The following is a 27865-nucleotide window of genomic DNA, read 5'->3' as shown; positions in this document are numbered from 1 at the left end:
CCCACCGCCGCGCAGGGTTGAGGGGAGCCTCTCCCCGGTCGGCGGGCGCTGGGGGCAGCCGGGCCCGGAGGAGCTGCCGCCATCATCATGCACGACGCCTTCGAGCATGTGCCGATCTTGGAGAAACTGCCGCTGCAGATCGACTGCCTGGCGGCCTGGGGTGAGCCGGAGCGGGGGGGGGCCCGCGCCGCTGCCGCCCCGCGCCGCTCCTCTCTCCGATCCCGGCCAGCCGGGACGCCCCCTCAGCCGTTCTCGGGGCCTGCCCTGTGGCGGGCCGGGAGTGGCTCGGGGCGGCTGTGGGACCCCCGCTGCCTGGCAGGGCCGGGCGTGCGGGTAGCGCGGCAGCGTTTCACCGTTTTTTGGCTCGTAGCGTTGGCTTGGGTGCCTGCAGCGATGGGGGGGGGGTGCTGCCGGGGCCGAGCTCCGGTGGCGGGAGTGCCGGCGGTCGCCTGCCGCCCGCAGTCCTGCTCGCCCGGCGGCAGCCCTGCTGAGGAGGAGGCTGCCATCATTTCCAGTGCTGTAACCGTGGATCGGCTAGTTTCTTCCTAAAAAAAGCGTTCCCTGTGTTTTGACTAAAATTTATCTTGGAAAGCCAGTGGTGCGTTCACGTCTTAGATTTAGAATCTGTTTGCATGTATGGGTGGTATATAAATGAAGGTTATATTTTTGGGCATACTTGACAGTCAAGATTTTGGTCAGGTGATCGCACTGGCTGTCATAATGATAAGGCTTGGTAAGGCTTTTTGAACTGCTTGAGCAGTTCCCATCAGATGTACTAAATTGGTAATTAAAAAAAGTCCAGACACTGTGGAATGGCGACCCTTTTAGTCTGTCTTAAGAACAAAATTACAACCTGAATAGTAGTGCCACATTTAAACATGGGTTGTCTGTGCTAGAGTTATGTAGTAGAGAAGATGTGAAGAGGTTTATTCCTGTGTTGAGGCTTTTATCTTCTATCTCTTTGAAAGCAGTTATTTTGCTGAAGTAGCAAAAAGCCTAAACGCGCAGGCCTATGACAGTATGGTTGTGGAAAAAGAGGTGTAATTCCCTTTCTACAACTTTCCTGTCAAACAGTAGAAGAAAGGTCTTACAGGAAACAAGACTTTATTAAAACACAAGTATCTTTGGTAATGAGGTAGTACTCCTACATGTAGAAAAATATTTTTGTATGCTTCTTTCCTATATGATTTTCAGGAAGGAGGATGAATTTCTGTCATATGTCGTGACCCAATAAAGATTCTATGCCTCTTGTAGGCTATAAATGCTGTAAATAGGAAGAGTCTGAAACTCTGCCACAGAGTTTGTATATAAAAAGGTTCTCTCTTATAAATCTTGAATGACTGTTGGTCGTCCAAGCAATTCAAATGCTACTTAAGCAAAGCTGCCACTGTTCTTTCAGGCATAGCTGACTATTTCAGAGAGTTCTTATAAAAACTTGACAATTTAAAAAAAAAAACACAAACAAACCCACATAGAACTCCTTGTTTTTCTTCCTGACAGTTCTTCCCATTGTGTAGCACAGTTCCTCTCTCGGAGATAGTAATGTCTGAAGAACAGTATATTGCCGATTTTGATTGCACAGAAGTTGCAATGCTTTGCTTTTATACTTTTGTATAAACAAGTGGGATGTGATATCTAGGCTGTACTCTCTGTTTAACTACTTGATCTTTGGCCATCATCTCCTGAGGATGAAAGCTACTTCTGAGCACTTCCGCTAGAGATATGATAGGAGACGTGTGTGTAGTCACCACAGAAAGTCCTCTTTGGTATTTGAAACAAGTTTTGAAGTGTTCTGGTAAATGTAACTTGGCCGGGAAGGGCAGTCTTTGTTGAAACTAATTAAACTCTTTTTCTCCCCTGTCTCTGTAGAGGAATGGCTCCTTGTTGGTACCAAACAAGGGCATCTTTTGCTTTACAGGATCAAGAAAGACATAGGTAAGTTGATTTTAAGAAGGGGACAAAAAGTTGATTACGTTATTTTTATTTCCTGCACTTTAAGAGGTTGTAGTGATGTTACTCGAGTGTGTTTAATCGCTGATTTTTTCCTACATAGAATTTAATGAATATTTGTGTGGGATCTTTGGTGAAAGTGTACATACCATTTATCAGGTGTGCAAGAAAGACCAAGTACTATCAGCCTTTTTTCTGTTTTAAAGTATGTTTTATATCAGCTCTCCGTATGTTTGAATTTATAGTAGGTTAGTGCAATTTTTGTGAATACAGTGCACAAAGCAGTGCAGAAGCAGTGCCGTGTGCTAGTTGCCAGAGGTTTGATGTATGTCTTCTGGTAACGAAGGACTGGATTAGTGAAAGAGCAGCTTTATTCAGTAGGTCCATGAGCATCAAGGGATGGGGAGGAGGGATCCCTCCTAAGTAGTTCTGTCATGTATTTACTCTTCTCCCTGCCTCTTTTACAGTCATAAGTGTTCATAGTCTATTCTAGAGATGCCAGAAATAGAACTGTTCTATTTTCGGTTTAGTTAAAATCGATTTTCACTGAACAGATTTGTATTTTGCATTATCTGCTATTATGTAGAAACCGATGTTATTGAATACAGTAATGTCGTGTAGTGTGGGACAGGAAAGAAAAAACCAAACATCTGTTTCCAAGATCATCAGCTCTTGGAAGGATGTTCATTTGTAGCTACTTGGATCCTAGAGACTGAATTCAGCTTGCTTTTTCTGAAACTTGTAGGCTATCTATTCCAATCAGAACATGCTAGTCTTGAGTTGCTAGTGTCTTATCTCACATGGTAAATTTCTCCCCCTTTTTTGCATCAATGCCAGGAGAGGTTATGTCATCAGAAAGTGTCTGTAAGTCTTTATCCCTAAAACTCCTTTTAAACCCTTGTGGTGTAGTGTTTATTCCTTGTCTACTTTGCAGTGGTGTGCTCCCTAGCAATTTAAATTGCTGATATTTGATTGGTGTTGATAAAGTCTGTATGGGTATCTTTGTATCTCTGGATTTCAAAATACTTAAATATAATTTTTGTAATCTAAAATTCCAGCAAGGCAAAAATGTAACTATTGATGAGGCCCTCAGATGGGTACAAGAAGTGTAATTTACATTTTCACCTGACTATGTAGAAGACCTTCTGATGCGTTTAGCTATTAAGTAAAAGATAGCACAGATATGTTAGAAGAGTCATTCTTCTAGTGTTAAGTGGCCACGTTTGCTTTCCTAATTCTTTGTAATCTATTTAGTGTAAGATATATTCAGCCATAAATTTAAGGACAACTTCAGTTTACATACTCTTTCAAATCTTTCTGGTAGGTTGCAATAGGTTTGAAGTGACACTAGAGAAATCCAACAAGAACTTCTCAAAAAAGATTCAGCAGGTAGGAAATACCATTTTCTTGACGTGGGGATATTTTTGTTTTCAGCAAAGAAACAAAATATCAAATGTACTTCTGGAATCTCTGCTAAGCTTAACAAAAAATTTCCCCCAAACTATAGATTCTTCTAGAGGTGGCACAGCTTGGTGTTTTTGCCCACTCTTCCCATAACAGGAATAAGCTTGGTTTGGCTGCTAAAGCAGAAAGCAAAGAATTGGAACTTAAAGGTTTATTTTTGGCTTTTATGGAAGTCCTGTTGTTTGCAGTAAATCTTCAGCTGCTCTGACTGAGAATATTTGTAAAAATGATGGTAATACCCTGACAGACTGTAATATATAACACGACTTTCGGGTAAAATGCTATAGGAATGTGAATGTAATTCCTCTTATTTGGAATTTAGTACTAAAGTAACTGATTTATCTACTGTCAGTCTTCATTTTTTTGGAGAACTTTCGCTCATTGATTATATTGATACTCAGGAAAGCACTTACCTCAAAGATCATGCAGCCTCTTTCAGCAACACTCCGCATATCCTTTAGAAATACTTCTGTACTAGTAACATACCACTTATTATAGCATTTTTTAGCAGCTTAGGTTGCAAGCTCTGTGTGCTAGCTTGTAAAAACTGAGTGTAAGTGAAACAGATTGCAATAGCTCGAGGAAGGTTGTGCATAGATCACTGCCTTGCTGGTTTGAGAGTATCCAAGATGCATTTTCTTGGACTATCTATAGTCAAGCCTTGTTTAGAGGTTTAGTTTATGAATGGAGTCACTAATAGAATTCTTTCTTTCAGATTCATGTTGTTTCTCAGTTTAAAATTCTGGTCAGTCTATTAGGTAAGTGAAGAAAATGTGTTAATATTTAATGAACTCTTCTCGGTGCAGCATAGATTGAGAAGCAGCTTTGCGTGTCGTAAGCCAGCTTGGAGAACAACGTATTAAGGCTAAGTTTTGTGACTGAAAAATGAAAAAATACATAGGTGCACTAAAGTGTGTGTGTGTATATGTACATATGTATAGATATAGTTTGTCTGTATTGGCATGTATATGTACATATATGCATGCATATATGTATGCACCGTATGATGGGGTCTAAAACTTCTGTCCAAACTTGTTTGATGTATGAAACTTTACTGTTGATGTGTTATACCAAATTCAGTTTATATGCAGATGGCTATCTTTTACCATCTTGTGGAAGATCTAAGTGTGCTTGTCTCTGTCTATTTTTGTTTAACCTTATGAACTTCCCGTGTCTTTTTTTGCTTATGTTGCTACTCCCTTTTTTATGATCTCCAAGTCCCGGCTCTTCCAGCTCCAGCATGCGTAGATTTCTGCTGCCTGCGTCCTCGTGCGTACAAAAACTTGACCACAGTACCCTCCATTTGCAACCGTTCACTTTCCACTAATTTCAGGAGCCAGTTCAAAATGGTCTTTGTTCATACAATCTTCCTTCATGAACTTGCTCTGCTCTGGCCTGCTTGCTGTCCCTTCCACTCCCGCTTCCTCTGCTTGGTTAGCACCTGCTCTCAGTTCCGTCATATAATTTTACGAATGCTGGTGCTAGTCTTCTTTTCTGCATTTATTGTCTTGTATTTATATGTGCCTTAGCACGTTTCAGCTTTTGGGAGAACATTCCTTTCCCTTTCTTGCAGCTCTTAGTTTCGCAAGTTCTTCTTTTTACGTAAACATAAAATGTGGTAACTTATTTGAATTAGCAATGAGCTCTACATGTATGAAATATGGAATAATAATTGGAATTTTGTTTAAAACAGAAAATAACATTTATGTCCATGACCTATTGACATTTCAACAAATCACCACAGTTTCCAAGGCAAAAGGTGCATCTCTCTTCACTTGTGATCTTCAGGTAAGAGGAGGAACACAATAGCACAGATGTCTTTACTATTTGTAATAAGGATAACTTTTTTTATGTTGCTGTATTGATTAGGTTTGCTAATTTTGTGTTACATGCAAGTTGGTTGGGTACTGGTGCTTTTTAAAATTAGTACCTACTGGATGTTGAAGCTTTGCTTAAGGCAACAATTTTTAATGTAGTCACCTTAATTTTCTTCCTGTGCTTAATAAGATACCTTCCAGTGCCTGTTGTGATTGTAGCCTTTAACCTCCTGATACAAAACTTAAAGGCATTTTTATCCTGTAGTAACTTTGACTGTTGTCTTTTTTGAAAGGTCCTCTTCAATGTAAAAGCCATTCCCTTCCCTTAAATTGCCAGTGTAGTAGCTCAGTGGTTCCCTTCACCAAGCATCTCCATCACTGTTTTTGTTACATTTTTGTTTCTGTTAAAATGTATTGGCCCAAGGAGTCCCAGGGCAGTTGTGGTAGATTCAGGTCATAAAATGGTTCCATAAGGTACAGCAATTCTCTGTTCATATGCTGTGGTTTATTAAGAAACTCGTTTCTATCCAAGTGAGTTTCTCAGCCTACCTATGTCATTCAGAAGCCTTATTCATAACCAGAAGAGATGGCTTAGTGCTTTTCATCACTTTTTATCTCTTTGCCTCAAGGGAGCTTAGTGTTAAATATTTTCTAGTAAGTACTTGGGGTCTTCTAGTTGTTAAAACTAGTGATGTCTTTCAAAGCATCTTTAAATCTGGTCATTCCAAAGTACCTTGTTGTTTGTGCGTACAGGCACTTAGCTTTGCTAGTATTTCTTGTCAGGAAACTTTTCCAATAGGCTAGAATATTAAACAGCTATTAATGTTTTTGTCTGTCAGTTTAACACGTTCTTTGCATTGTTCCATTTCCTCGCCTCTCCTATAGGGTTCAAGCTGTTTATCCTAGTCTTCAGAGCTGGGCTGATAGCTCTCTGCTTATCTTCTGTTTGTGTGTGTGTATGTCTTTGGTGCTCTTTTTTTTTTTTTTTTTTTTTTATTTCCTTGGTGTCACAATCCCTGCCAAAGTTCATTTTAAGTATCCCACCCCTCTTCTCTCTGTGCTTCCTTGTTTAGGGCCCTTCTGACATGGATGAACAAAGCTGCTCTTCAGCTGACAGCTTTGCTTCAGGCTGAGGATTCTTTTGGCCTTGTATTATCTTACTTGCCTCTTAGTTTATGAGTGCCTATGAGTTAGGCCTGTCTATTTTCACAGCAGTCAGATACAGGGGAAGAGGTGCTGAGAATGTGCGTGGCAGTGCGGAAGAAGCTACAACTTTATTTTTGGAAGGACAGAGAGTTCCATGAACTACAGGTGAGTTCCATTGTTTCTGTAGTCTAGCATGCTTCAACAGGGAGTGTACTTGCTCTTTACTGTTTGCTACGCAGTCCCTGTTACTCAGAGGCACTGCTGACTTTCAGAGCATTGACTGCAGTTGGTTCTGCAGTGATTTGACAATGAAGCAGCAAATAAAAGTGAAAATACATGGTTGAAATCACAATTAATGGCATTAATACAATTTCATAAATTAAATCAAAGGCTGTGTTCTATATTTTAACATTCTGGTTGTAGTACACTTGTAAGTCATTGAAATGTATTAGCATGAAGCCTCTATAAATGTATACCTAACAATAACACTATGGAAGTGAGTCCACTTCTACTCAAAGTTTTCCAGGTATGTCATTAAGTGAGAAGGTAGTTACTGACAACAAGCATAGAGAACTGCACTTGTGGATACCAGAATGATAAAAGTAACCAATGGAAATGGGTAGAGAATTTTTCAGCTACGCTGCTCTTCTGGGAAGTTACTAGCTAACTCAGGGCACACCTTTTTACTGTGAATGAATCTAGCCTTTTAGTTGAATGCTACTGTTCCTTGACCAGCAGAAGTTGGGCGTGTGTCTTGGGGAATACAGTGTCAACAACAGTGCTGCCTGTTACACTCTGTGTTGCCAGATTTTACTTTTGCTTTTCTCTTGTAACAGCCATTTTAACCTGTTTTCCCTGTTTTCCTCAGGGGGACTTCAGTGTACCTGATGTACCAAAGTCTATGGCCTGGTGTGAAAACTCCATCTGTGTAGGCTTCAAGAGGGACTATTACCTGATACGGGTAAGAATGGGGTTTGGAATACAGTGTTTAAGAAGACTTTGGTAGCAGTAGACACTATGGAGGCTGCTCCTGTGCTCAGGGATTTAGCTAACAGACATTTATGAAAAACAGCATCTGGTACTCTTGCTATATGTGGTTTTGGGAAGGGCAGTCTAAGTCTGCCCTTTTAAACCGATGTTTTGTCAGGAAGTGATCTTCTGTTTATAGCTGTTGAAACCAGTATTTGAAGCTCTTGCAGAAAAAAGGTCAGTGGAAAAGATACATTTTGTTTTGGCACCGGTCTGTGTAAGCTCAGTTTGCATTTTATTTAACATATTAAGAAAGGAGATAGCTCTAAAAGGGGAAAAAGGACCAAGAATATCTTCTTATCTGGCAGACAGTGGAGCTTAACCATTTTTTCCTTTTTTGATTGCCTTGCTGAACTGTAGTCATTTTAGTTTGAAAGTTTAAACTTTCTGTTGTTAATTTAGTATTACAATTTCCACTTATGCTTCATTTTACAGCTATATTTGATTCTCTTTTCTGCCTTTACAATTGGCTTCTGCTGATACTATAGGAAAATGAGATGAAGATGAGGTGCACCACACGTATGTGCGTGTATACATGGGTGGCAACACTGATCTGTAGCTGACAGGAAAACAGCACAGTAATTTTTACAGTCACTTCAAACTGACACTGCTCACAAAAGAAGTGATGCCCTTCTGCAGCCCTCTCCTAGATGTTGATTCCCACCATTCTAGTGATATGAGTAGTTGTACAGCTGCTCAAGCAACCACAGCGGAGACTTGTTCTCCAAGTGTCTACTTTAGGTTGGCTCAGTTGCTTGACTGACCCATCCTTGAATGGCTTCATTTCACTAAATAGCCAGAAAAAATATACACATTTCTGTGGTATTTTCTGCTGGCTAGCTGTTGTTGATTTATAAGAATGCTTGAGCTGTAATGCAGGGGAAGCAGCAGGAACATGTAGATGGAGTTTGAAGGAGAAGAATTCTCCATTTTGAGTTGTTAGAGTGAGTTGTTAGATCAGGTCATGAAACAGCTCTTTGGATTTTTTTTTTTTGGGGGGGGGGGGGGATGGGGAGGGGGTGGGGAGGGTCAATTCCCTGGACAGCATGTGGCCACAAGAATGAGTAGCTAGGGCAAGGGAAAAAGGCTAGGCAGGCTGCTAGGCTTTTAGGTTTGTTTTTTATGGGCAATGCTCACTCATGCCAGAATAAAACCATGTTAAAGTTTTGGCCTAAATGAAATCCTCTGGTTACACCAAGTAACCAAGTTTGGACACTTTAAGTGGTGTTGCTACTGGCTATGCATTTTATAAACCTGTATGGGCTATGTGCTCAACTACTGTTAAAGTAACAGGAATACATCATCTCAGACACAAAAGTATTCTTTATTTCCACATGATGTATAAGCAAGATAAATGATGATATGCAGAAAATTTTATTGCTACTCTTTAAAATTGCGCTTGTCCTGTTAGTGATTAGTCTGGGTTGTAAATCCCTCTAGGGGGTTTTTGGCTTTGGTCTTATGCAGCTTCAAAATACAGGTTATTTTGAAAAATGGGTGTTTTATTTTCTTTTTTTATCCTAGGTGGATGGAAAAGGATCCATCAAAGAACTGTTTCCCACAGGGAAGCAGCTGGAACCATTGGTAGCTCCTGTAGCAGATGGAAAAGTTGCGGTTGGCCAAGATGATCTAACAGTTGTGCTAAACGAAGAAGGGGTCTGTACTCAGAAATGTGCCTTGAATTGGACAGATATTCCTATAGCCATGGGTGAGAATTAGCAGTAAATTTTTTTAAAATTTGCTTCTTTACTCCTTTGTATATGACAAAATCATTATGTTCCCAGTATTTAGAAACTAGCTGGATTGGGAGTATGACAGCTTCTAAAATGTTTCAAGTTGTACTCTGTGGAAGGTTTCATGTGTTTATTCTCGTTTCTTCCCCTTCTTTGCTTGTAGTCTGTATGCCTATCTTGTCCTCAGGAAATAGGCATATTGCATATCTTTTATAAAGGGACAAGATTTGAGATGGAAGGTAGTGTATTAAAGCACTGTAGTTCTTTTGGGCACCTGAGTGCCACAGAAATTCCTTATGTTGAAAGATGAACAAAAAGCCTGGTAGTAGTCTATTAGCAAATTGCTGTCAGTGTTGGGCATTGAGTTTTGTTTTTAATAAGCAAAAAAGGGACACATTTCAACAGGAAAAAAAAAATTGAAGACAAGCCTTACATTAAGTCATGGCTTGTTTCAAGGAATACTTGAGAACAACCAACTTACATTTTTCACTTGTTTCACTAATAGAACACCAGCCTCCCTACATCATTGCTGTTCTGCCGAGGTATGTGGAGATTCGCACTTTTGAGCCCCGGCTGCTGGTACAGAGTATTGAGCTGCAGAGACCACGCTTCATCACCTCTGGAGGGTATTGAGTATAACTGGTCATTACTTTTGTTGGGCTGTCTGGGTGTATGGTAGCACTCTGGAAAAACTGAGAGAGGAGGTGCTTTTCTAACTCCCTCGGCTTAAGAAGCAGCATTGAAGCAGTCTGTTGTTTTTTATGAGCAGATGGGTGGAGGCTATATCTTGAGGAGGAAATGATAGAGTTGAGTGTCTTTGGGAATTTCTGATTGCTGGAGATAAATTCTCCTTTCTGCTTTGCAATATTGCTCGTTGCCCCTGTATCTGATTGAGCCATGTGTGTGTTAACCAGGATTGTTTTTTCAGATAGGGTATTGATTCTTTCTCAGTGCTGGAACTTAGGAACTGACCTTTTTGTCTTGTTTACAGCACAAATATTATATATGTGGCAAGTAATCACTTTGTTTGGCGGCTCATTCCAGTGTCAATAGCCACACAGATCCAGCAGCTTCTGCAGGACAAGCAGTTTGAGTTGGCTTTGCAGTTGGCAGTAAGTACTCAAAAACCTTTTGGGTTTGCAGTGGATGCGCTTGTGCAAAAGTACACAAAAGGATGTTTGCCTTCTGCTTGACTGTAGCTACTCTGGAGAGTTTAACCTCCCTACTGTCCATTTTGCACAAACTGGTAAACTGTAGCCTTTTTTGACTTAAGTTTTAGTTTTGTGCTGCTTTTTCTCCATATTGATTTATTGTGCTTTAGATTTTGGGATACCATCTTGTATGTGAAAGATTATGTCTCTTAGCTGTTTAATCGGTTACCTTCTTTTAGACTTTGAAGTCAGTTGGACTTCAAAGTCTTCAGACTGCTTGTAAACGGTTTTGCTTGGAGTTGTGTGTTTTGTTTTGTCAAATGACCATTTTTTTTTGTAATGGCCCTCCATATTACTCCTGAAACATAATAATTTCTTAGAGGTGCTGAAACAGTACTTTTAATTATATTGGTCTTACTGTTTTAGCATTTTCTGGTTTCCGGAAACTTCCCTGGAACTACATTAAAATTAATTAATTGCATTTTGTATTGCTAACTTGAAAAAAAATTTTGAAAAGGCGAATGAGTGAAGAGATAGTTGCTGTGATAGAGCAAGTATATAGATAACCAGAGGTAGCTTTCAAACCTTCCAGGTTATCTCAGTGACACAATAAGCATAGCATCTGAGAATCGCCTTCTACCTTCAGAGGTGTCACTTTGGAAGATTATCTTTTTTCTTCTTATTGTCTCCAAATGATAATACTCCTGTTATTTCTGTAGAGTGTTTCCTTCTCATTTACAAGGTCCAACAGTTTTTAATGTTTGTTAATTTTTATGTGTGTAGGAAATGAAAGATGATTCAGATAGCGAGAAGCGACAACAAATTCACCACATAAAGAACCTCTTTGCCTTCAACCTCTTCTGCCAGAAGCGCTTTGATGAATCCATGCAAGTTTTTGCCAAGCTTGGTACAGGTAAATGCTTGGGTTGGCATTGAGATACCTAGGTTAGGAGGAATTAAATGAAGCTCACAGACTATTGCAGGGGTGTGTGTATGTTTGTTTGTTTGTTTTCTGCTTTGTTTTTGTTTTAGAACAGTGGTGTCTTGTGTGGACCAGTCCCCTGTGAATGGCAAATAGCCTAGGCAGCTATTTAGCTTTTTTTTGTGAAACTGGTTATAGTATTTGATTAACTTCAGTCAATGAGTTAAATCAAATAATGAATTTGCCCTTTGTGCAGAATATATTTGTATTGTAGGCTATTTTATAGTGTGCATAGCATGTACACAGACCCTTGAAGTTGAGGGATTCAGCAGCTGCCAAAAGCCTACTTGTAGCTTGGAATGAAAATAAGGAACATCTGTAGATTTGCTAAATTCTTGGACTCGGACCAAACTGAGGACCCTTAACCCTGTTTCCTGTTTAATGGAGCAAGCTGCTGAAGCCAGGAAACTTTTCTGTGGTTTTGGAAGTCAAAATACTCTCTGATGCTATTCCTCTGGTTTGTACTAGGATTATCGGAAGAACACCTGAAGGCTGGACTGTACCACAGAATAGTGCTTAAGACTGAGATTCTTTTATTGGTGACAGCATATCCCTTGTGCATTTAAACCTAGAACTTTTACTTGTTTTGATGACACTTAACATCATATTTACTTTGGAAAGCTACAATAAAAAGAAAGGACTGAGAACTCAAAATACTTTGAAATTAAATTAGAGGGCAGTAGTTTTGAATTTGCTTAAACTCCATGAAAACAGGTGCTCATTAGTTGCAGATGGTGCTATTCAGTTCTTGTTTCAAAAGCACAATAAATCTTCTCTTAAAACATTGCTTGTTCCTAGAAATCCTGTCCTACTGTCAAGAGTTGTTAATGCTGGGATTCTGCAAGAGCAGTAAGAGGATTATAATAATGGCTTGTTCTCCAGGTCTGCTAAACGCACAGGTTGGAACTTGTTGTGCCTGGATTTTGAAACAGTCTGTCTTTTGCTGCTTTTGCCTTGTTTTAGCTTCTTTTCTGTAATAAGCAAATTTTGTTATCTGGAACCTTGTGGACATACAAGTTGACTACAAACAACTCCATTGGAAAGCTAAGCTTGCTCAAAGGTTACATACATTTGAGAGTTTGCAAAAATAATGTTATGAATGGTTACTAATACTAGTTGTTTTTTGCTTAGATCCCACTCACGTGATGGGTCTGTATCCTGACCTCCTGCCCACAGATTACAGGAAACAGCTACAGTATCCCAACCCCCTGCCAGGGCTCTCTGGGGCAGAGCTGGAGAAGGCACATTTAGCTCTGATAGACTACCTAACTCAAGTGAGTGCTCCTATATCTGTTTTTAGAGCAGGGTTATTCAGTTTTACCATACTTTGTTGGTTAGCTTTGACGTGCAGGAAGCAGTACACCTACTCCAGCTCTGTCATGCTAGCCTTAATGGGCTGTCTTCATGGTTGGAAACTATGGCAGCAGCTCCTGAGAAAGCAGGGGAACTGGAATATGTGAGGTGCCCCACAGATATGTGGGAAACTTCGCATGTGACTTTTGTGAGGACTGGACAAAATTTACTTATGGGCCAGATCTGAACATGAGTCCAGTATTTTATTTCTAGTAGCCTTCTGAAGAGGTCTTAAGTTCTTGATCTTTTGTTTTTGTTTGGTGACTATTGTGCAGGGCACTCTATCCAGGATACAGGTCAAAAGCGTGCATCAAAAGGTGGAACAGGAGGTAGTGGGTACTGTAACTTCCTGTCCTCTTTATTTTGTTAACTGGAATCTGAATTTTCTATCACCATTCTTACTAGACTAAAAGGAAGCTTGTGTCTGAAGGAGGATAGTTTTTGTGCCTAGTAGTTCAAAACCGAAATTGTTTTCCAAATGTTTTAAATGTCTTCTGACTTCTCTAAAGTGTCTCTATTCAGCTTAACAGAGTTTCCTTCTGACTGTTTTCTCAAGACTCTGGACATCTTGCAAAACCATAAATTTGCAAAACAAATGTGTACACCTGAATGTGGTTGGGAAGGCGATGTATTGAATAGTTAGTAACAATAAAAATTCTTTAAGAAACAATTGATTAAAACAAGTTATTAAATTGGTTTAATTTAGTCTTTTTACTTGGTGGGTTATGTTTGCTGAGGTGGGATGGAGAAATCCATGGCCTTTTTCTGTTAAAATTTTGTTTGATGTCCTGCAGAAAAGAAGTCAGCTGGTGAAGAAGCTAAATGATTCTGATCATCAGTCCACTACGTCACCCCTCATGGAAGGAACACCCACGATCAAATCCAAAAAGAAGCTGCTACAAATCATTGATACCACCCTTTTAAAGTGTTACCTCCATGTGAGTTCCTGCCTGACCTAGAGGCCTTTCCTTTACCATACAAGCTCTGTTGGAATCTCAGGCTGAAATGTTTAAGAAGGAGGATAAAGAGCTACTTCAGAAATTCTCACACAACCGTCTGTTTTTGGTCTAAAAACAATCTGTGAAACTTTGGTGTTAGCTAGTTTGCTCACTGCTCAGGAAGTAGTTTCACGGAATAAAACAGATGTGTCCATTTCTGGTTGCTGCCTCTGTCAAAAGAACGTGGCCATGCCTATTTTGAAGTTATAATGAATGCTTCCTGTGTTGCCTTGTACTGCTAAATGCAGGAGAGTACGATCTTTGCTGTCAACAATGTTTTTCAAAGCTGACCTCTATTCTTGAAGGGGAATAGCTCTGATATATTGTTTTCTTTCTTTCCCAACAAATTATGGAAATGAAAATGGGCCTTGCTCTAAGATGTTAGTGTTGTTTCTTATGCTATAAGGCTTCTTTTTTTCCTTCTCTCCTGCAACTCATGTTTTGTACTGTAAGCTTAGGAGGTGCACACTAGAAGTATGTTTAAGTGCTCCCTTTTTTCTTGCAGACAAATGTAGCACTGGTGGCACCATTGCTACGTCTGGAGAACAATCACTGCCATATTGAGGAGAGTGAGCATGTACTAAAGAAGGCACACAAATATAGTGAGCTGATAATACTGTATGAGAAGAAAGGTCTGCATGAGAAAGGTAGGTATGAGGTTGGGGTGGGGAGAGGAGAAGGGATAGGAGCATGTATTCTAGTATTGAGTTAACTTGTCTTCAGTGAGCAGGCAATATTCTGAAAAGACTTTGTTTCTGGGTCTCTCTTGTGATTAAATTGGTCTGTTACCCATTTGGTCTGTGTGTTGAAAACAAAACTTTGTTTTGTCTCTGGTAGCAGAACAGGAAAAATTCACTTTTTTGTGGTTCAAGTTGGAGTGATACTTGTGGTACAAAGCAATGAACATTTTTGTTGTTCTGAAAGCATTACAGGTGCTGGTGGATCAGTCAAAGAAAGCCAACTCACCTTTGAAGGGTCATGAGAGGACAGTGCAATATCTGCAGCATTTGGGTGAGTGTGAAGGAGAGCATTGTTTTTGTGAAGGTGTTACTCTTGTTGGGTGCGATGGGTTAACCCTGGCTGGACGCCAGGTGCCCACCAAAGCCATTCTATCACTCCCCCTCCTCCTCAGCTGGACAGGGGAGAGAAAATATAACAAAGAGCTTGTGGGTCAAGATAAGGACAGGAGAGATCACTCACCAATTACCATCACAGGCAAAACAGACTCAGCTTGGGGAAAATTAACTCAGTTTATTACAAATCAACCAGAGTAGGGTAATGAGAAATAAAACCAAATCTCAGAACACCTTCCCTCCACCCCTCCCTTCTTCCCGGGCACAACTTCACTCCCAGATTCTCTACCAACTCCCCAGCGGCACAGGGGGACGGGGATGGGATTTACGGTCAGTTCATCACATATTATTTTCTGCCGCTTCATCCTCCTCAGGGGGAGGACTCATCACACTCTTCCCCTGCTCTAGCGTGGGGTCCCACCCACAGGAGACAGTCCTCCACGAACTGCTCCGACGTGGGTCCTTCCCACGGGCTGCAGTTGTTCATGAACTGCTCCAGCATGGGTCCTTTCCACGGTGTGCGTCCTTCAGGCACAGACTGCTCCAGCGTGAGCCCCCCACGGGGTCACAAGTCCTGCCAGAAAACCTGCTCCGTGGGCTCCTCTCTCCACAGATCTGCAGGTCCTGCCAGGAGCCTGCTCCAGCACGGGGTTCCCACGGGGTCACAGCCTCCTTCAGGAACCCACCTGCTCCGGCGTGGGGCCCTCCATGGGCTGCAGGTGGATATCTGCTCCACCGTGGACCTCCATGGACTGCAGGGGGACAGCCTGCCTCACCATGGTCTTCACCACGGGCTGCAGGGGAATCTCTGCTCCGGCGCCTGGAGCATCTCCTCCCCCTCCTTCTTCACTGACCTTGGTGTCCGCAGGGTTGTTTCTCTTACATGTTCTCACTCCTCTCTCTGGCTGCCGTTTTTTCGTCTGTCCCAACTTTTTCCTTCTTAAAAATGTTATCGCAGAGGCGTTACCACTATCGCTGATTGGCTCGGCCTTGGCCGGCGGCGGGTCCGTCTTAGAGCCGGCTGGTATGGGCTCTCTCGAACACAGGGGAAGCTTCCAGCAGCTTCTTGCAGAAGCCACCCCTGTAACCCCCCCCACTACCAAAACCTTGCCACACAAAGCCAATACATTGGGCTTAGTGGTTATTCTACTGTTCAGCAACTTTCTAGAGACTGTAAAGCTAAAGGGTATCCTTGTCATCTTGTCTGGTTTCTCGCATAATGCAAACTTCAAGGATTAGTTCATAAGCATCTTGTTGAATCTTGAGTATCTTACTGAAAAACATTCCTTATTTCTGATAAAAATTTCCATTGGTAGAAAATGTGCCATAGTATTTTGTATTTTCTTCCAGTGATGATTTGCCACCACTGACAAAAGGGAAGTCTAACTTCTGGGTTAGTGCTTTCCAGCTGAAAGTCTAACTTCAAGTTGCTGGGGCTTGTAGTAATTCCCGAGATGAAGAATCCTATATTAAGTTTTTGTTTTCTGTGTTTAGGTAGATCTAGATCATGACATGATGGTTATAGTTGCTGGTCACAGCATCATGGTAGGAACTTGCTTGGTTGACTATTCATTGTGAACTCCCAAGTCCTTTTTTGTTTTTGCTACTTTTGAGAACAGTGCCCTCCCATCCAATATTACTTGTTTCTAAATGCACAACTGTTTAAAAAGTATCAAGCTGCTAGTTTGGGAGTGAGTAGTTTGAGGGGAAATACCTTTGTTCATTAGACTTATACTGTTGGCAAAGTTTGGTATTTTTTTTCTGTAATCATTTCTTTTAAGAACTGCTGGCTTCTGTTAGCAACATGTTTATTCAATGATAATACATTACTTAGAATGACATTGAGACCTTTCCCATATGTGCCGTGTCTGTCTCTTACACTTCTTATTCATTGGTGTCGTTTGGTAATGTCACTCATCTTAGGGAAGTGTAGGTATGTTATATTCCACATACAGCTTTATAAAACAAACTTTTAATCTTATTTAAAAAATAATTCGTCACCTTTATAAATTCATCTCGATTGACCTATGTCAGCTGTTTATTTGTTTTACTTGAGATTGATGATGTTTAAGACCTATAATTATCCAAGTTGTTTGGCATACTTTTCTAAAATTTTGGCAGCTTGCTAAATTTCTCTTAGGCTTCTGGAGCTTCTCTGTTTCAGGACCTCCTGAAAATCAGGTTTTTTGTATGCTTCTTGCTAAGCTCTTTAAAACTGATAAAAGATGTTTGGGTCTGTTCACTTCAGAGTAATGAAATACAGTGGGAGCAACCTAGAACGGAACGTTAACTATTGATAATAAATGGAATGTTTTACACTAGTGTCAGTTGCAGTTTCCCCCCCCCCCCCCCCCCAAGCAGATAGCAGAAATGTAACACGGGGCGGGGGGGGGGGCGGTTAACTGCACTGCCCATTCTGCCTTGATTAATTGATAAGTGTCATTTCTGGGAGTCCCTTAAATAGGATGATAAAAGCATTTCAGACTATGGGGTTTCTACAGATTTTTCCCTCTGCCCCTACTTTGGCGAGGCTTCTGTAGTTAGGAGCTTCTGATATAAGTAATAATTGGGTTGGTTTTTTTAAATTATCTTTTTAAATTTTAATTATGTGGAATGTATTTTTAGTTGCTTTCACTTACCTTCTGAGTGAAGTAGAAACTCTTCTTTAGTTGTCTCTTGTCTATAGGTTTTTGGGCATTTAATGAAATGTTCTTAAATAGTTCTCAGGTAATTAGAGAAAATTTCCTCCAGGCTTGTAGCTGTGGTCTTTTAAGTTATCAAGTATGTATTACTGATTTGGATTTGATACTTGCCATGTGTCAACAGAGTAACCACTTATTGTTTACTGCATCAAAGCAAATATTGTTAATTCTGTGATTCGGCTATGTCCATCAAAAATATACTTTATCTGTGCAGAGGTAGGCACAGGAGAATTACATATTTGATTGGGTGGTAGCTAGTTTTCTGCATTACACCATTCTTTATCTGTTAAAATAGTGTTATGCAGAACTTTCTATTAAAGCTCATACTTAAATTAGGGATTTGTTGCTGAGAGAGTTTAGAAATTCAGTTTCTGCTTTAATTCTAGCAACACAAAACATCCTTGCCTGTGACCTTCAGTGTAAATCCCCATGCAGCTGACTGTTATGTGCTGAGGGAGCCAGTTGTTTCATTTTGTGGTGTGATGCAATGTTGGCCTTTTAGTATTCTGATCTATAAGCTTTGGTAGTTACTTGATGAGTTCCTCTTCTCCTTCTGCCTTATTGAGTGTTTTGAGTAGGTTGTAACTTCATGTTTGATTTGGTTGTGATTTCAGCAAAGGCAACTTCATCAAGTGCTTTGGAAAGGAGCTATTCTAATTAATCTCACACTTGTTTATAAGGAGTTAGACTTTCTCTTCTCAGTCTCTTGTTCTAAATAAGAACTTACTCCCATGGCTTGTCCTGTCCTTTATTTAAATTTTCTCAGTGAGGCTAGCAAACCGATTACCATACAGTGCCCTGTTAATTCAGAAAGTTAATTGAAGTTCAGTGAAATTCAGACCCATGACCATAGTGCCATTTGCCAAGTTACTGTTTTGTTTCTGAAACTTTGAAATTGGCTCTTCTGGGGGCTATTTTAATTGTTTTACTTCATAGTGCTCACCTTTTGGTTTTTAAAATACTGCTACTATGAAGATGCTGCTTGGTTTAAATATTTAAAAAGTAACTTACTCCTGATGATATTGTGGGATGAAGAAAAGCAAACAATGGCTGCCTTTTTATAGGGTTGGTGTAAGTTTCTGTTTCTTGTATGGTTGTGTTGTTGCATTGTTCCGGCGGTGAATGCCTCAGTGGTTCTGATCAGGAGGGTAAGGGGAAAGTCATGTTTTCCTAACATGTTTTATAAACTTTGTGAACCAAATTGACCAAATGAAAGTGTTCTTTTAAAGAGGGAGATCCTAAATTTTCTTAAAAAATGGAAAGTTATTACCTGTCATGTAGTGTCTATGCTGGTTACTTCAGTACTATGATGCTTTACTACTTGTCATGAAGTATTTGACCATTTGCTATAGAAGTCATTAGACTGGCAGGCTGGAAATGGACTGAAGCAAATTACACAAGAACAGTGCTTTTTCTACCCTAATAAAAACAAATGGTAGGGGAAGACTTTTGGAATGTCATTAAGACAACTGATCTTGGTTTTGGTCTGAATTGTTTACATTTGGTGCTGCTTAGTATTTGAGTTAATTCTTGTTTCTGTTTCAAATCATGTTTACAAAGTAATGAAATGGCAGTTTTAACCTAGGATGTGTGATTTGCGTGACTTGATTAGGGAAAAAACCAAACCGGATTCCTCCTGTAAATTAAGCTTTGCTGGCTCTGAAAGTGTCTGCTTGTGTTGTGAGTAGATAGTTCTTTAGGATTTTAATACTGAGCACTGCTGTTTTTTGTATTCCAGGTACAGAGAACTTGCACTTGGTATTTTCCTACTCTGTCTGGGTGCTAAGAGATTTTCCTGAAGATGGACTGAAAGTAAGTGTGGTTGAAACAGGCACCTTGCCATTGAGATTCTTAGTGCAGTGTATGGAATTGAGAGAACTCAATGTAAGAAGCCATGTATTAATGCTAAATCCAATTAAATATATAATTTATATTTTCTATGTTCAGTACTGTGGTAAGATTAGCAGTAGATAGAGCAGGACAGCCTTTCAGTTTTTCTTATGCTTTGCCATTCTTGGAATACCTTATCTTGGAATAAGTAGCTAGGAACCTTTGATACAACATTTAATGTTGTTGATGTCACGCTTTTTGCACAAGAGCCTGATTGAGTATTTAAATGGCAAATGTTAATTTGCCTTTCTTATTTTCCCTTTCCTCTTTGATACAGAATTGTCTCCCTGTATTTGGGAGGTGTTGGGCACTGTAAAAGAAGAGTGTTAACTAAGGCAGAAGTGGGGATGTTTGTTAATCCTTTCAGACGCGAGATAGCTTGAGTGCCTGAATTAGCTGCTCAGTTTTTTTTATATTTCTTGTGCTTACTCTTTGGACACATGTGATGATATGCTGGGCTTCAGTGCCTCAGAGAAAATATACCGTGGCACTTAAATTAAAAAAAAAATCACCATTCTGTGAATAAAATTTTGTTTAACAGATATTTACAGAAGACCTCCCTGAAGTGGAAGCTTTGCCACGAGACAAAGTGCTCAGTTTCTTGATAGAAAATTTTAAAAGCTTGACTATTCCTTATCTGGTAAGAACTCAATCTCTACTAGTGCATTACATTCAGTACAAAATGTTACATGTATGGCTTTAGTTCTCCAGGCATTGGAGCCTGATGCTGTTTCAGAGAATGCTAGCTTTGCCATAAGTTGTGCAAAGAAAAAAATAATTAAAATGTATGAAATCCTGAAGTCAAGCTTGGTAAAGGCAAGCATGGAACTGCTGCTTGCTTGTAACAAATTACTTCCCAGAGGAAGTGATTATAACTGAACCTGAACACATATTTACAGGAACACATCATTCATGTCTGGGAAGAAACCGGTGCAGACTTTCACAACTGTCTGATCCAGCTGTACTGTGAGAAAGTGCAGGCCTTAATGAAAGAATATCTCAGTTCTTATCCTGCAGGTATGTTTAGCCTTTTCTGGTGGGAAGACCAGGGGCATGGGACAGCACAGGGGAGCCTTCACAGTGTATTGCTGTAAGCCTTCCCTGTTCACATCCAGAAGACATCCCAAGCAATGAAGGAACTGGAACAACAAAAGTTGTGGGTTTGTAGGGAAGTCTAATTTATTGCCTCCCTAGAGATCTTAAGGAACCAAGTGACACTGTGTTCATGATTGAGTGGAATGGCAGCTACTGTTCCCTGAATTCTGCATGTTAAGGGTAGGGAAGGCTCTTGAATAACTGAGTCTATTGTTTAAGCAGCCACTTGATGTGTTTTAAGGAGCTGCAGTAATTTGTCAGGTGCACCAGGATGCCAGCCCATGTAATGGGTTTCATCAGCGTTTGTTTCCTCCTCATAATGATTTGTTTGTTTATCATCTTCTTTGTAGTAGTGTGGTGAAATAGTTGTGATACTGTAGCTTCTGTTGTTTTCTTCCATATAGATAGAACTCCAGTGCCTGCTGGGGAGGAAGGAGGAGACTTGGGGGATTACCGGAAAAAGCTTCTACTTTTTCTGGAGAAGTCTAGCTGGTATGAACCTAGTCGACTAATTAGTGACTTCCCCTTTGATGGTGAGTTCAGTTTCCATAGCTCAATTAAACCCTAGCTTACTGCATTGTACAGCAAAACTTTCTCGCTTACTGTAGAATCATGGCAACTAAAAACAGAGAAGATGGCTGCATCTGTAGTTGTTGGCTGCTGGTGTGTATACTAGTGTATACTACCTCATGTTTTTGCTGATACAGTTGGGTTTACCAGTCTCTGCAGGATTCCTGTAACTGTTGGCTTAAGACCTTGTGGTGTCTCCCATCACTTAAATATTTAGCCTAACTTTTTCGTGAGCCTGAATTGCTCAACAGATGTGAAGTTTGTTGTTTCTTAAGGTTGCTTAAGAATTCATAAAATGTTACTGAGAATAGTGTGAAGTAGACTTACAGTCTCAGTGTAACTTTAACTTGTGCTCAGACTACAGTTTATAGTTCCTTCTGTTAGTCTGGTCACTAATGGAGCTTATGTTGTCATTTCTCTGTGTAGCTATTGACTAATCCTCCATGCTATCACTAGGTCTCCTAGAAGAACGTGCTCTGCTCTTGGGTCGTATGGGGAAGCATGAGCAAGCTCTGTTTATTTATGTTCATATTTTGAAGGACACCAACATGGCTGAAAAGTAAGTTTCGTGGTTTTGTTCCGCCCCCCCCCCCCCCCGACGTAGTTTGCTCACTGCCCTATGGATAGGATGTGTAGTGAAATGTTGCTGTATGTGAAGCATGAATGCTGTACGCCAGGTTTCCCTGTTTTCTTGACTTTTAGGCTCCTCCAGGCGTCTGTTCATTACAGACGATGATGCCGTCCCCTTGAGGTTTACCTTTTCGTACTCTTCTGTCATTGCACTTTAGAGCAATATGACTGTCATCAGTCAGTTCTTTGTTTCCACCTCTCCTTAGCTTCTGAACTTCTGTATGTTGTTTTGCTTCCTTTCTCTTTGGAGTGACATTCACTAGCCCAGATGCAAAGTTAAGCTCTTTCAGTTAGTTGAATCCTCTCTAGTAGAGATAAGGCATTTTGCTAGATGTATTGTGTCAGGGAACCTTCTGAATGAATCTAAAGTACTTGGGTGAAAATAGAATTAACTGATACTGGCAGGTATAGCTGAACATTAGGGCCTATTTAACATAGCTTATTTTAAAGCTATTTTCAGCAAATGCCTGTTAGAGGACATTCAACCCTGGTATGCAGTGTACACTAATGAACACCTTCTCTGTGATTCAGATACAGTAATTAGATATATCTACACATACATTTTTATGCTATGATGTGTTGATTTGAGACATATTTTTTCCCTTTTTTTAGACAGCTGAATTAAATTTAGTTTCTGCATTAAAGCTTTTTAAGTTGATTGGAAGTAGGAGACTTGCACAAAATCTCCCTTTTCTCGGCATTGTAATGCAGAGTAAACAGTGTAATTTTGTTGTGCAACTTGCTTAATTGATCAGAATTGAATGTACGGTCACCTAACTTGGATGGCTTCAGTAATCAAAACATTTAAATGGTAATTTCTGTGGACTGATTCTCTGGGTTCTAAAACTGTCCCTGCATTTCACTTGATTCTTCTCTGTTCTAGCTACTGCCATAAACATTATGACAGAAACAAAGATGGCAACAAAGATGTAAGTAGCTTCATCTTTCCAGCCTTCCTTTTCAGTAAGGAGGTATTAGACTATTCACTCCATGTTAGGGACTTTAAAGTTTTTGCTCTGTTACAGACTTTTTCAGGGTTTGTATAGGTGGACAGGAACCTATGTATAAGCTCTTGGAATTTAGGCATTACTAGATGATTGGGGGTTTTTTATATTTATAAATTTGGTTTTTTTGTTGAGAATATTACTGCATCACTGGAATGGAGCATATATTCTGTAGCTAAAGTTCTGATGGAATTCAGAAGACAAAATACTGTGTGCATATTCCACAAACATCTACAAAAAAGTTAATGATAAGAGGCAATGAAGTGTTGGTTTCTAAATGTTATAAATGAATTACGTAAGATAAATGAGGGAGGCGTGGTTAAAACTACTTTTATAGAAAAACTTTAGTGTAGAATGCAAGTCTTAAAAGGCCTTGGACATCATTGGTACTTTTCAGTTTTTGTTCTTTTAAGATAAGAGCTGTCTAAATTAGCACTTCAGAATTTTGAATGGCATGGGTACAAGTTACTAGTACCATTGCTGGGTTCTACCAGCACTGTCAATTGTGGATGTGTACAGCAGTTTCAGAACTTTCCTTTTGTGTGCAACAGGTCTATCTGTCACTGCTTCGGATGTATCTCTCCCCACCTAGTGTTCATTGCCTGGGACCAATCAAGATGGAAGTGCTGGAGCCTCAAGCTAATCTGCAGGCTGCTCTGCAGGTTTTGGAACTACATCACAGCAAACTAGATACCACCAAGGTAAGACAAGACTTGTAAGTACTCAGTTTGTACTGTTGGCAGGTGACAGAAGGTACTGGAGTAGGCAAGTGAACAGACTGTAAGAGTGTAAAGCTAAATGTGTCAATTTCTGTTCTGTTTTGTTCTCTATTTCTTTTTAATTTTTCCTAAGTAAGTATATGTTTTGCTCCAGGCGATAAACCTGCTCCCAGCAAATACCCAGATTAGTGAGATTCGAATCTTCTTAGAGAAAGTCCTTGAAGAAAATGCTCAGAAGAAAAGATTTAATCAAGTACTCAAGAATCTTCTCCATGCAGAGTTTCTGAGGGTAAGTACCTGTCATTTATCGGGATGGTGTTTTAAAACAGATGTTCAGTATTTAAATTAACTGCTCCTTATACGGAATGTGTGTCCTCTAGATGGTGCTGTAGTGCACCTGAAATTAGTAGGCTTGCATCAAGTAGCTTGAATGTCCCTTTTTCAGGAGATGGCGAGTACATTCATTTTGGTTTGGATGAGGTGCGTGTGTCTCTGGACTCACTGTGCTCTGGTGTGCATTGCAGGATGATCTCAGAGAGCATGGACTGGATTTCTTTCAAATAAACTAAACCAGACAATGCAGTTCAATAGTTCACCTGAACACCCCTTAGTGGTTAGAATGCCTTAGTCTGTGGACCAGACTAGTTGAAAGTAAAATCCTGCAATTCATATAATGTGGGCGTTGGATGTTCAATACCACTTGCTCTGCTGCTTTTGTGCTGTGCAACTTGCTAAGGTAGATATAGCCACTGAAAATTAAATGTTGTGACAGTTTTCAGTTTCACCAGACTAAAGGGAGCTGCGCTGTGGTATTGCTTTATGAGCAAGGGTTGTTTGTTTTTTTTATTCTTCTTTAGGTCCAGGAGGAGCGGATCTTGCATCAGCAAGTGAAGTGCATTATTACAGAGGAGAAGGTGTGCACTGTATGTAAAAAAAAGATAGGTAACAGGTGAGAGAGCATATACCTTAAAGCTTGGGAAACTGAATCAAATATGAATCTGGTAGACTTATACTAAGAATGTTGCAAAATTTGGAATGTGTATATACACAGAGTGAACAGCAGTATGAAGGAGACATTTGAAGAGTGTTTGAATTACAAATTACATTGCTCAGCTGGGTGGCTGGGAAAACATCAAAGCTTTAGTCGGTGAAGTTTACTGCAAGAGTAGACTGCTTTCAACGAAGGAGAATAAAATCCCTTCAGAAACTCATAAGACTTCTCACTTCACAACTCTAGAAGGTAGAAAGTCACTTTTCATACTGAATTTGGAAAATTTTCTAAGAACACTGCCTACTACCCACTTCATAACTAGAGTTGATGTAAAGAATCTTAAACTAAGATATATGTGTGATAGTTTTCTATATCTGATGGCTTTGTGGTTCCCTGGCTGATTTACATTTTCTAGCCTAATTATCTTAGGACATCTAAAAGTAGAACTAATTTCAATTGATACCCAGATGCCAATAACTTTTCTTCTGTCATTCCTAGTAGGTAATTATGGGTTAGTATAGCATGCAAATTTTATTTCTGCTTTTTCTTTTTTCTCTCTGAACTTCAGTGGAATGCCACATGACTAGCTTATTCATTGTTTCTCTTGTTGATGTGAATCCTTCTGAGATATCAGTAGCATTCACAATGATAGGGAAGGCTGCTTCTTCCAAAACATTTTGATGAATGTAGGTCTAAATATACTTGTTGCTGTGCACATTGAATTTTTTGCTGTTAGTGTGTAGCGTGTAGCATCAGAATTTAAATCTGCATATGCAGTATTGTTTTGGTTGTCTAGGATTTTTCTAATGCTGTTAAGTTCAACAAGGTTTTGAAGGGCAAACATGTCAGCATGTCACCCAGTCTTTAACTTGTTACTAGTGACAAGTAAAGTGTGCCTATAGAAATGAAAACAGATACTATTTTTTTAAAAACAAAACTTACAAAATCCGTAGAATTGTTTTATCTGGTTTTCTCAAGAATATATTCAGGCTGTAATTAAAACAAGAAAGTGTCACTTTCATGTAAGCCCCTTTTTCTGATTCTGCACAACTTGGATGTTCTTGTTTGAATAGGGCAAACTGTTTATCCGTACTGACAGTTGATTTTTGTGTTCTGTCTCTTTACAGTGCATTTGCTCGATACCCTAATGCAATAGTCGTGCATTATTTCTGCTCCAAAGAAGTCAACACACTGGACACCTGACCTTGTCATGGTTAATAATCCATAATTTCATTCATATGAAATTCGGAACTGACGACTTAAGAAGTTGATGCCTCTGAGATTTTTGGGGCTTGTTGCTAGGTTCTTTTATACTGGCTAGAAGTCATTTGTATCTGTGGACTGACCGAATCTATCTGGTAATATTGATTTACTAGAAAATGACTTGAACCATGTTGTTATAGTGCTGGCAACTACACCAAACCTCTCAGTACTCAGATGAAGAATAGAAACTGATTTTTGTAGTGGGTTTTCTATTGCACTCCAACCTTGCGAATGAGTTGTTAGACAACTGTTGGGCGTTCACAAGTCAAGTTTTACTATAAAACTTACCTCCTTAGAGTGACAATGTTGTGATTTGGCTCTGTATGTAAATAGTTCTTTAAAAAAAAAAAAAAATTCCTTTAAAGTTTTTGCAGCTGTATCAGTGTTGCATGGAGATCACCAGGTGTTTGGCATGGAGAAGGCTTCTGTGCCTATTTCTAGACCTGGAAAACAGAATTTTACTTTCATCTCAGTAATGGGAATGTTTAAGTGCTGGCCAAAGGAATCTTTTTATTGATATTCAGTGTTATCACCTGACCTTCTGATAAGAAGTTGTTCCACAGGAGATAGTCAGACAAACAGTAGGTACCACTAGTAAGCATTTTTTTTTCTTTTTACTTTAGTTTGAGAGCTATAAATTGAATTAACTTGTGTGGTTTTTGCACTGAATATGGACACTCTTAGCATGAGTGGAAGCTCAGAGATTATTCTAAGTTCACATCTGCACTCAAATGAAAAAGCAAAGAACACCCTGTAAAGCAACTTCTGAAGGGAGTGAACTATAGTTATTGATTAAGCTTCTAGACTACACTTGAGATTTGTGTATGTAAGTTTTTTGGTCTCTGGTTCGCTTTCCAGCATTGAAGTAAAATCCAGACTATTTCAACATCTCTCTGTTTTAAATGCTCTAGAACTGTGTTCTGCTCAGGCTGGTACTGTTCTTAAGTTACTCTTGGGCCAGAAGTCTTAACTACAAGAACTAGATTGTACCATACTCCTTGTAGGCTGTAATATTTTTTGTCTAACTTATTTTTCCACAAACTTTAACCTATAGCAGATTGGTATGAGTGATATTAAAATGTTTGATTGGTGCAGAAAGAATCTGTGCAGTGGTCATGAAAAGGCAGCAGTACCAAATAACCCAATATTGGGCTATTTGACTCCCAACATCCTGGTCTAGCAATACTTATAATATGTAATTATTAAATAGTATGGAGCATGGCATGTAACTACCAGATACCACCTCTTAACGAACAAGTAGATGAATAAAGCCTGTCTGCCTAAGGTGTAATTGGATCTCAGTTAACGTTACAGGTTTACTTAAGCCATTGTTACATGAGCGTTTTTTAGTAACAGATCTGCTGTAGGCTGACAAGAGTCCTAATTAATTTTCATTTGCCAGTGTTAATAGTTTCCCTTGATAACTGTTTGGTTTTTCCCTTTCCACATATGTTTGTATTTATTGTTCATATGCCATGCATTCTTACGGATTTCTTGGTCCAGTGTTATGCTACTTTTGTACTTGGATGTCTTGGGCAGTATTGCTACTGATGTCTTTCTGCAGAGGCTGGGTAGAGGGAATCTGTGGTGTTAATGTTTTTAACCTTGTATTTCTTCTATTTGAAGAAGAGAGCCTAAAAATACTTCTATTGGATTTGCACATTCTGTATAGATCTTTATATACTAGTTCAGGTACAGAGGGAAGATGGTTTGGGAGAGTTGTGTTTACAGGTCATTGAGAATGAAAGAAGGGTATTTAAAAAGGCCCTGTATTCTTTGTATACAGATATAACAATATTGCTCTGATTTTTACCTATCTTATATTTAGTACTGTTAGTCTGATTTTTATTTACCTTTGTTATCTGCTACCAGGAGAGCTGCATTTGCATATGAGGGTCTTCATTGTGCTCTTACTTAAACGGTTAAGGTTGTGCCTCTGTTCACCTCCATTGCATACCTTTTACAGAGATGTGGTTTGTGCTGTAACTTTTTTTGTTGGTTCTTATAATGTGGTTTGGGTTTACTAACCATACAGCAGGTTTATCTAAAGCAATAGATTGTAATAAATATTGTGAACCAGTGTGTGTGTTTCAGTCATTGTGCAGTTAAGCTTCTCTGGGCTGCTGTAGATTTTTTTTTTTTTTTTTTTTAATATATTAGTCCTTACTTTCTCCTGGAAGTCAGACCTGATACAGGAGCTCCCAGTATCGCTCCTGCTTTAATATGTGTAATTCAAATGAGGCTATGTCATATGAGAGCTGTCATCACTTCTCAATTTTGTTTTTTAAATCTACAAGTTTATAGT

At 39.6% G+C, this 27865-nt stretch overlaps 1 protein-coding gene across 5 annotated transcripts; it reads left to right on the top strand.

Moving 5' to 3' along the window:
- The first annotated feature begins 32 nt into the window (after positions 1-32).
- Positions 33-27640, top strand: VPS39 (VPS39 subunit of HOPS complex). 5 transcript variants are annotated; one of them, XM_052782189.1, is made up of 26 exons: positions 33-160; positions 1870-1935; positions 2788-2814; positions 3275-3339; positions 4130-4172; positions 5108-5202; positions 6447-6542; positions 7246-7338; positions 8931-9114; positions 9645-9765; positions 10131-10251; positions 11074-11203; positions 12404-12546; positions 13420-13563; positions 14129-14270; positions 14548-14634; positions 19137-19210; positions 19830-19928; positions 20188-20305; positions 20788-20916; positions 21410-21512; positions 22467-22512; positions 23139-23288; positions 23461-23595; positions 24164-24255; positions 25425-27640. In XM_052782189.1, the coding sequence occupies exons 1-26, from the start codon at positions 88-90 to the stop codon at positions 25498-25500; spliced, it is 2652 nt and encodes an 883-aa protein (XP_052638149.1). In that variant the 5' UTR covers positions 33-87; the 3' UTR covers positions 25501-27640. The 5 variants fall into 5 exon arrangements, with proteins under 5 accessions (XP_052638149.1, XP_052638148.1, XP_052638150.1 ...); XM_052782188.1 differs by having other exon boundaries at positions 6444-6542; XM_052782190.1 differs by lacking the exon at positions 2788-2814 and having other exon boundaries at positions 6444-6542.
- Positions 27641-27865: the final 225 nt, after the last annotated feature.

The sequence above is a fragment of the Harpia harpyja genome, chromosome 3 (assembly GCF_026419915.1).
Source record: "Harpia harpyja isolate bHarHar1 chromosome 3, bHarHar1 primary haplotype, whole genome shotgun sequence".
Classification (NCBI taxonomy): Eukaryota; Metazoa; Chordata; class Aves; order Accipitriformes; family Accipitridae; genus Harpia; species Harpia harpyja.
This window is presented reverse-complemented; position numbering and strand designations above follow the sequence as displayed.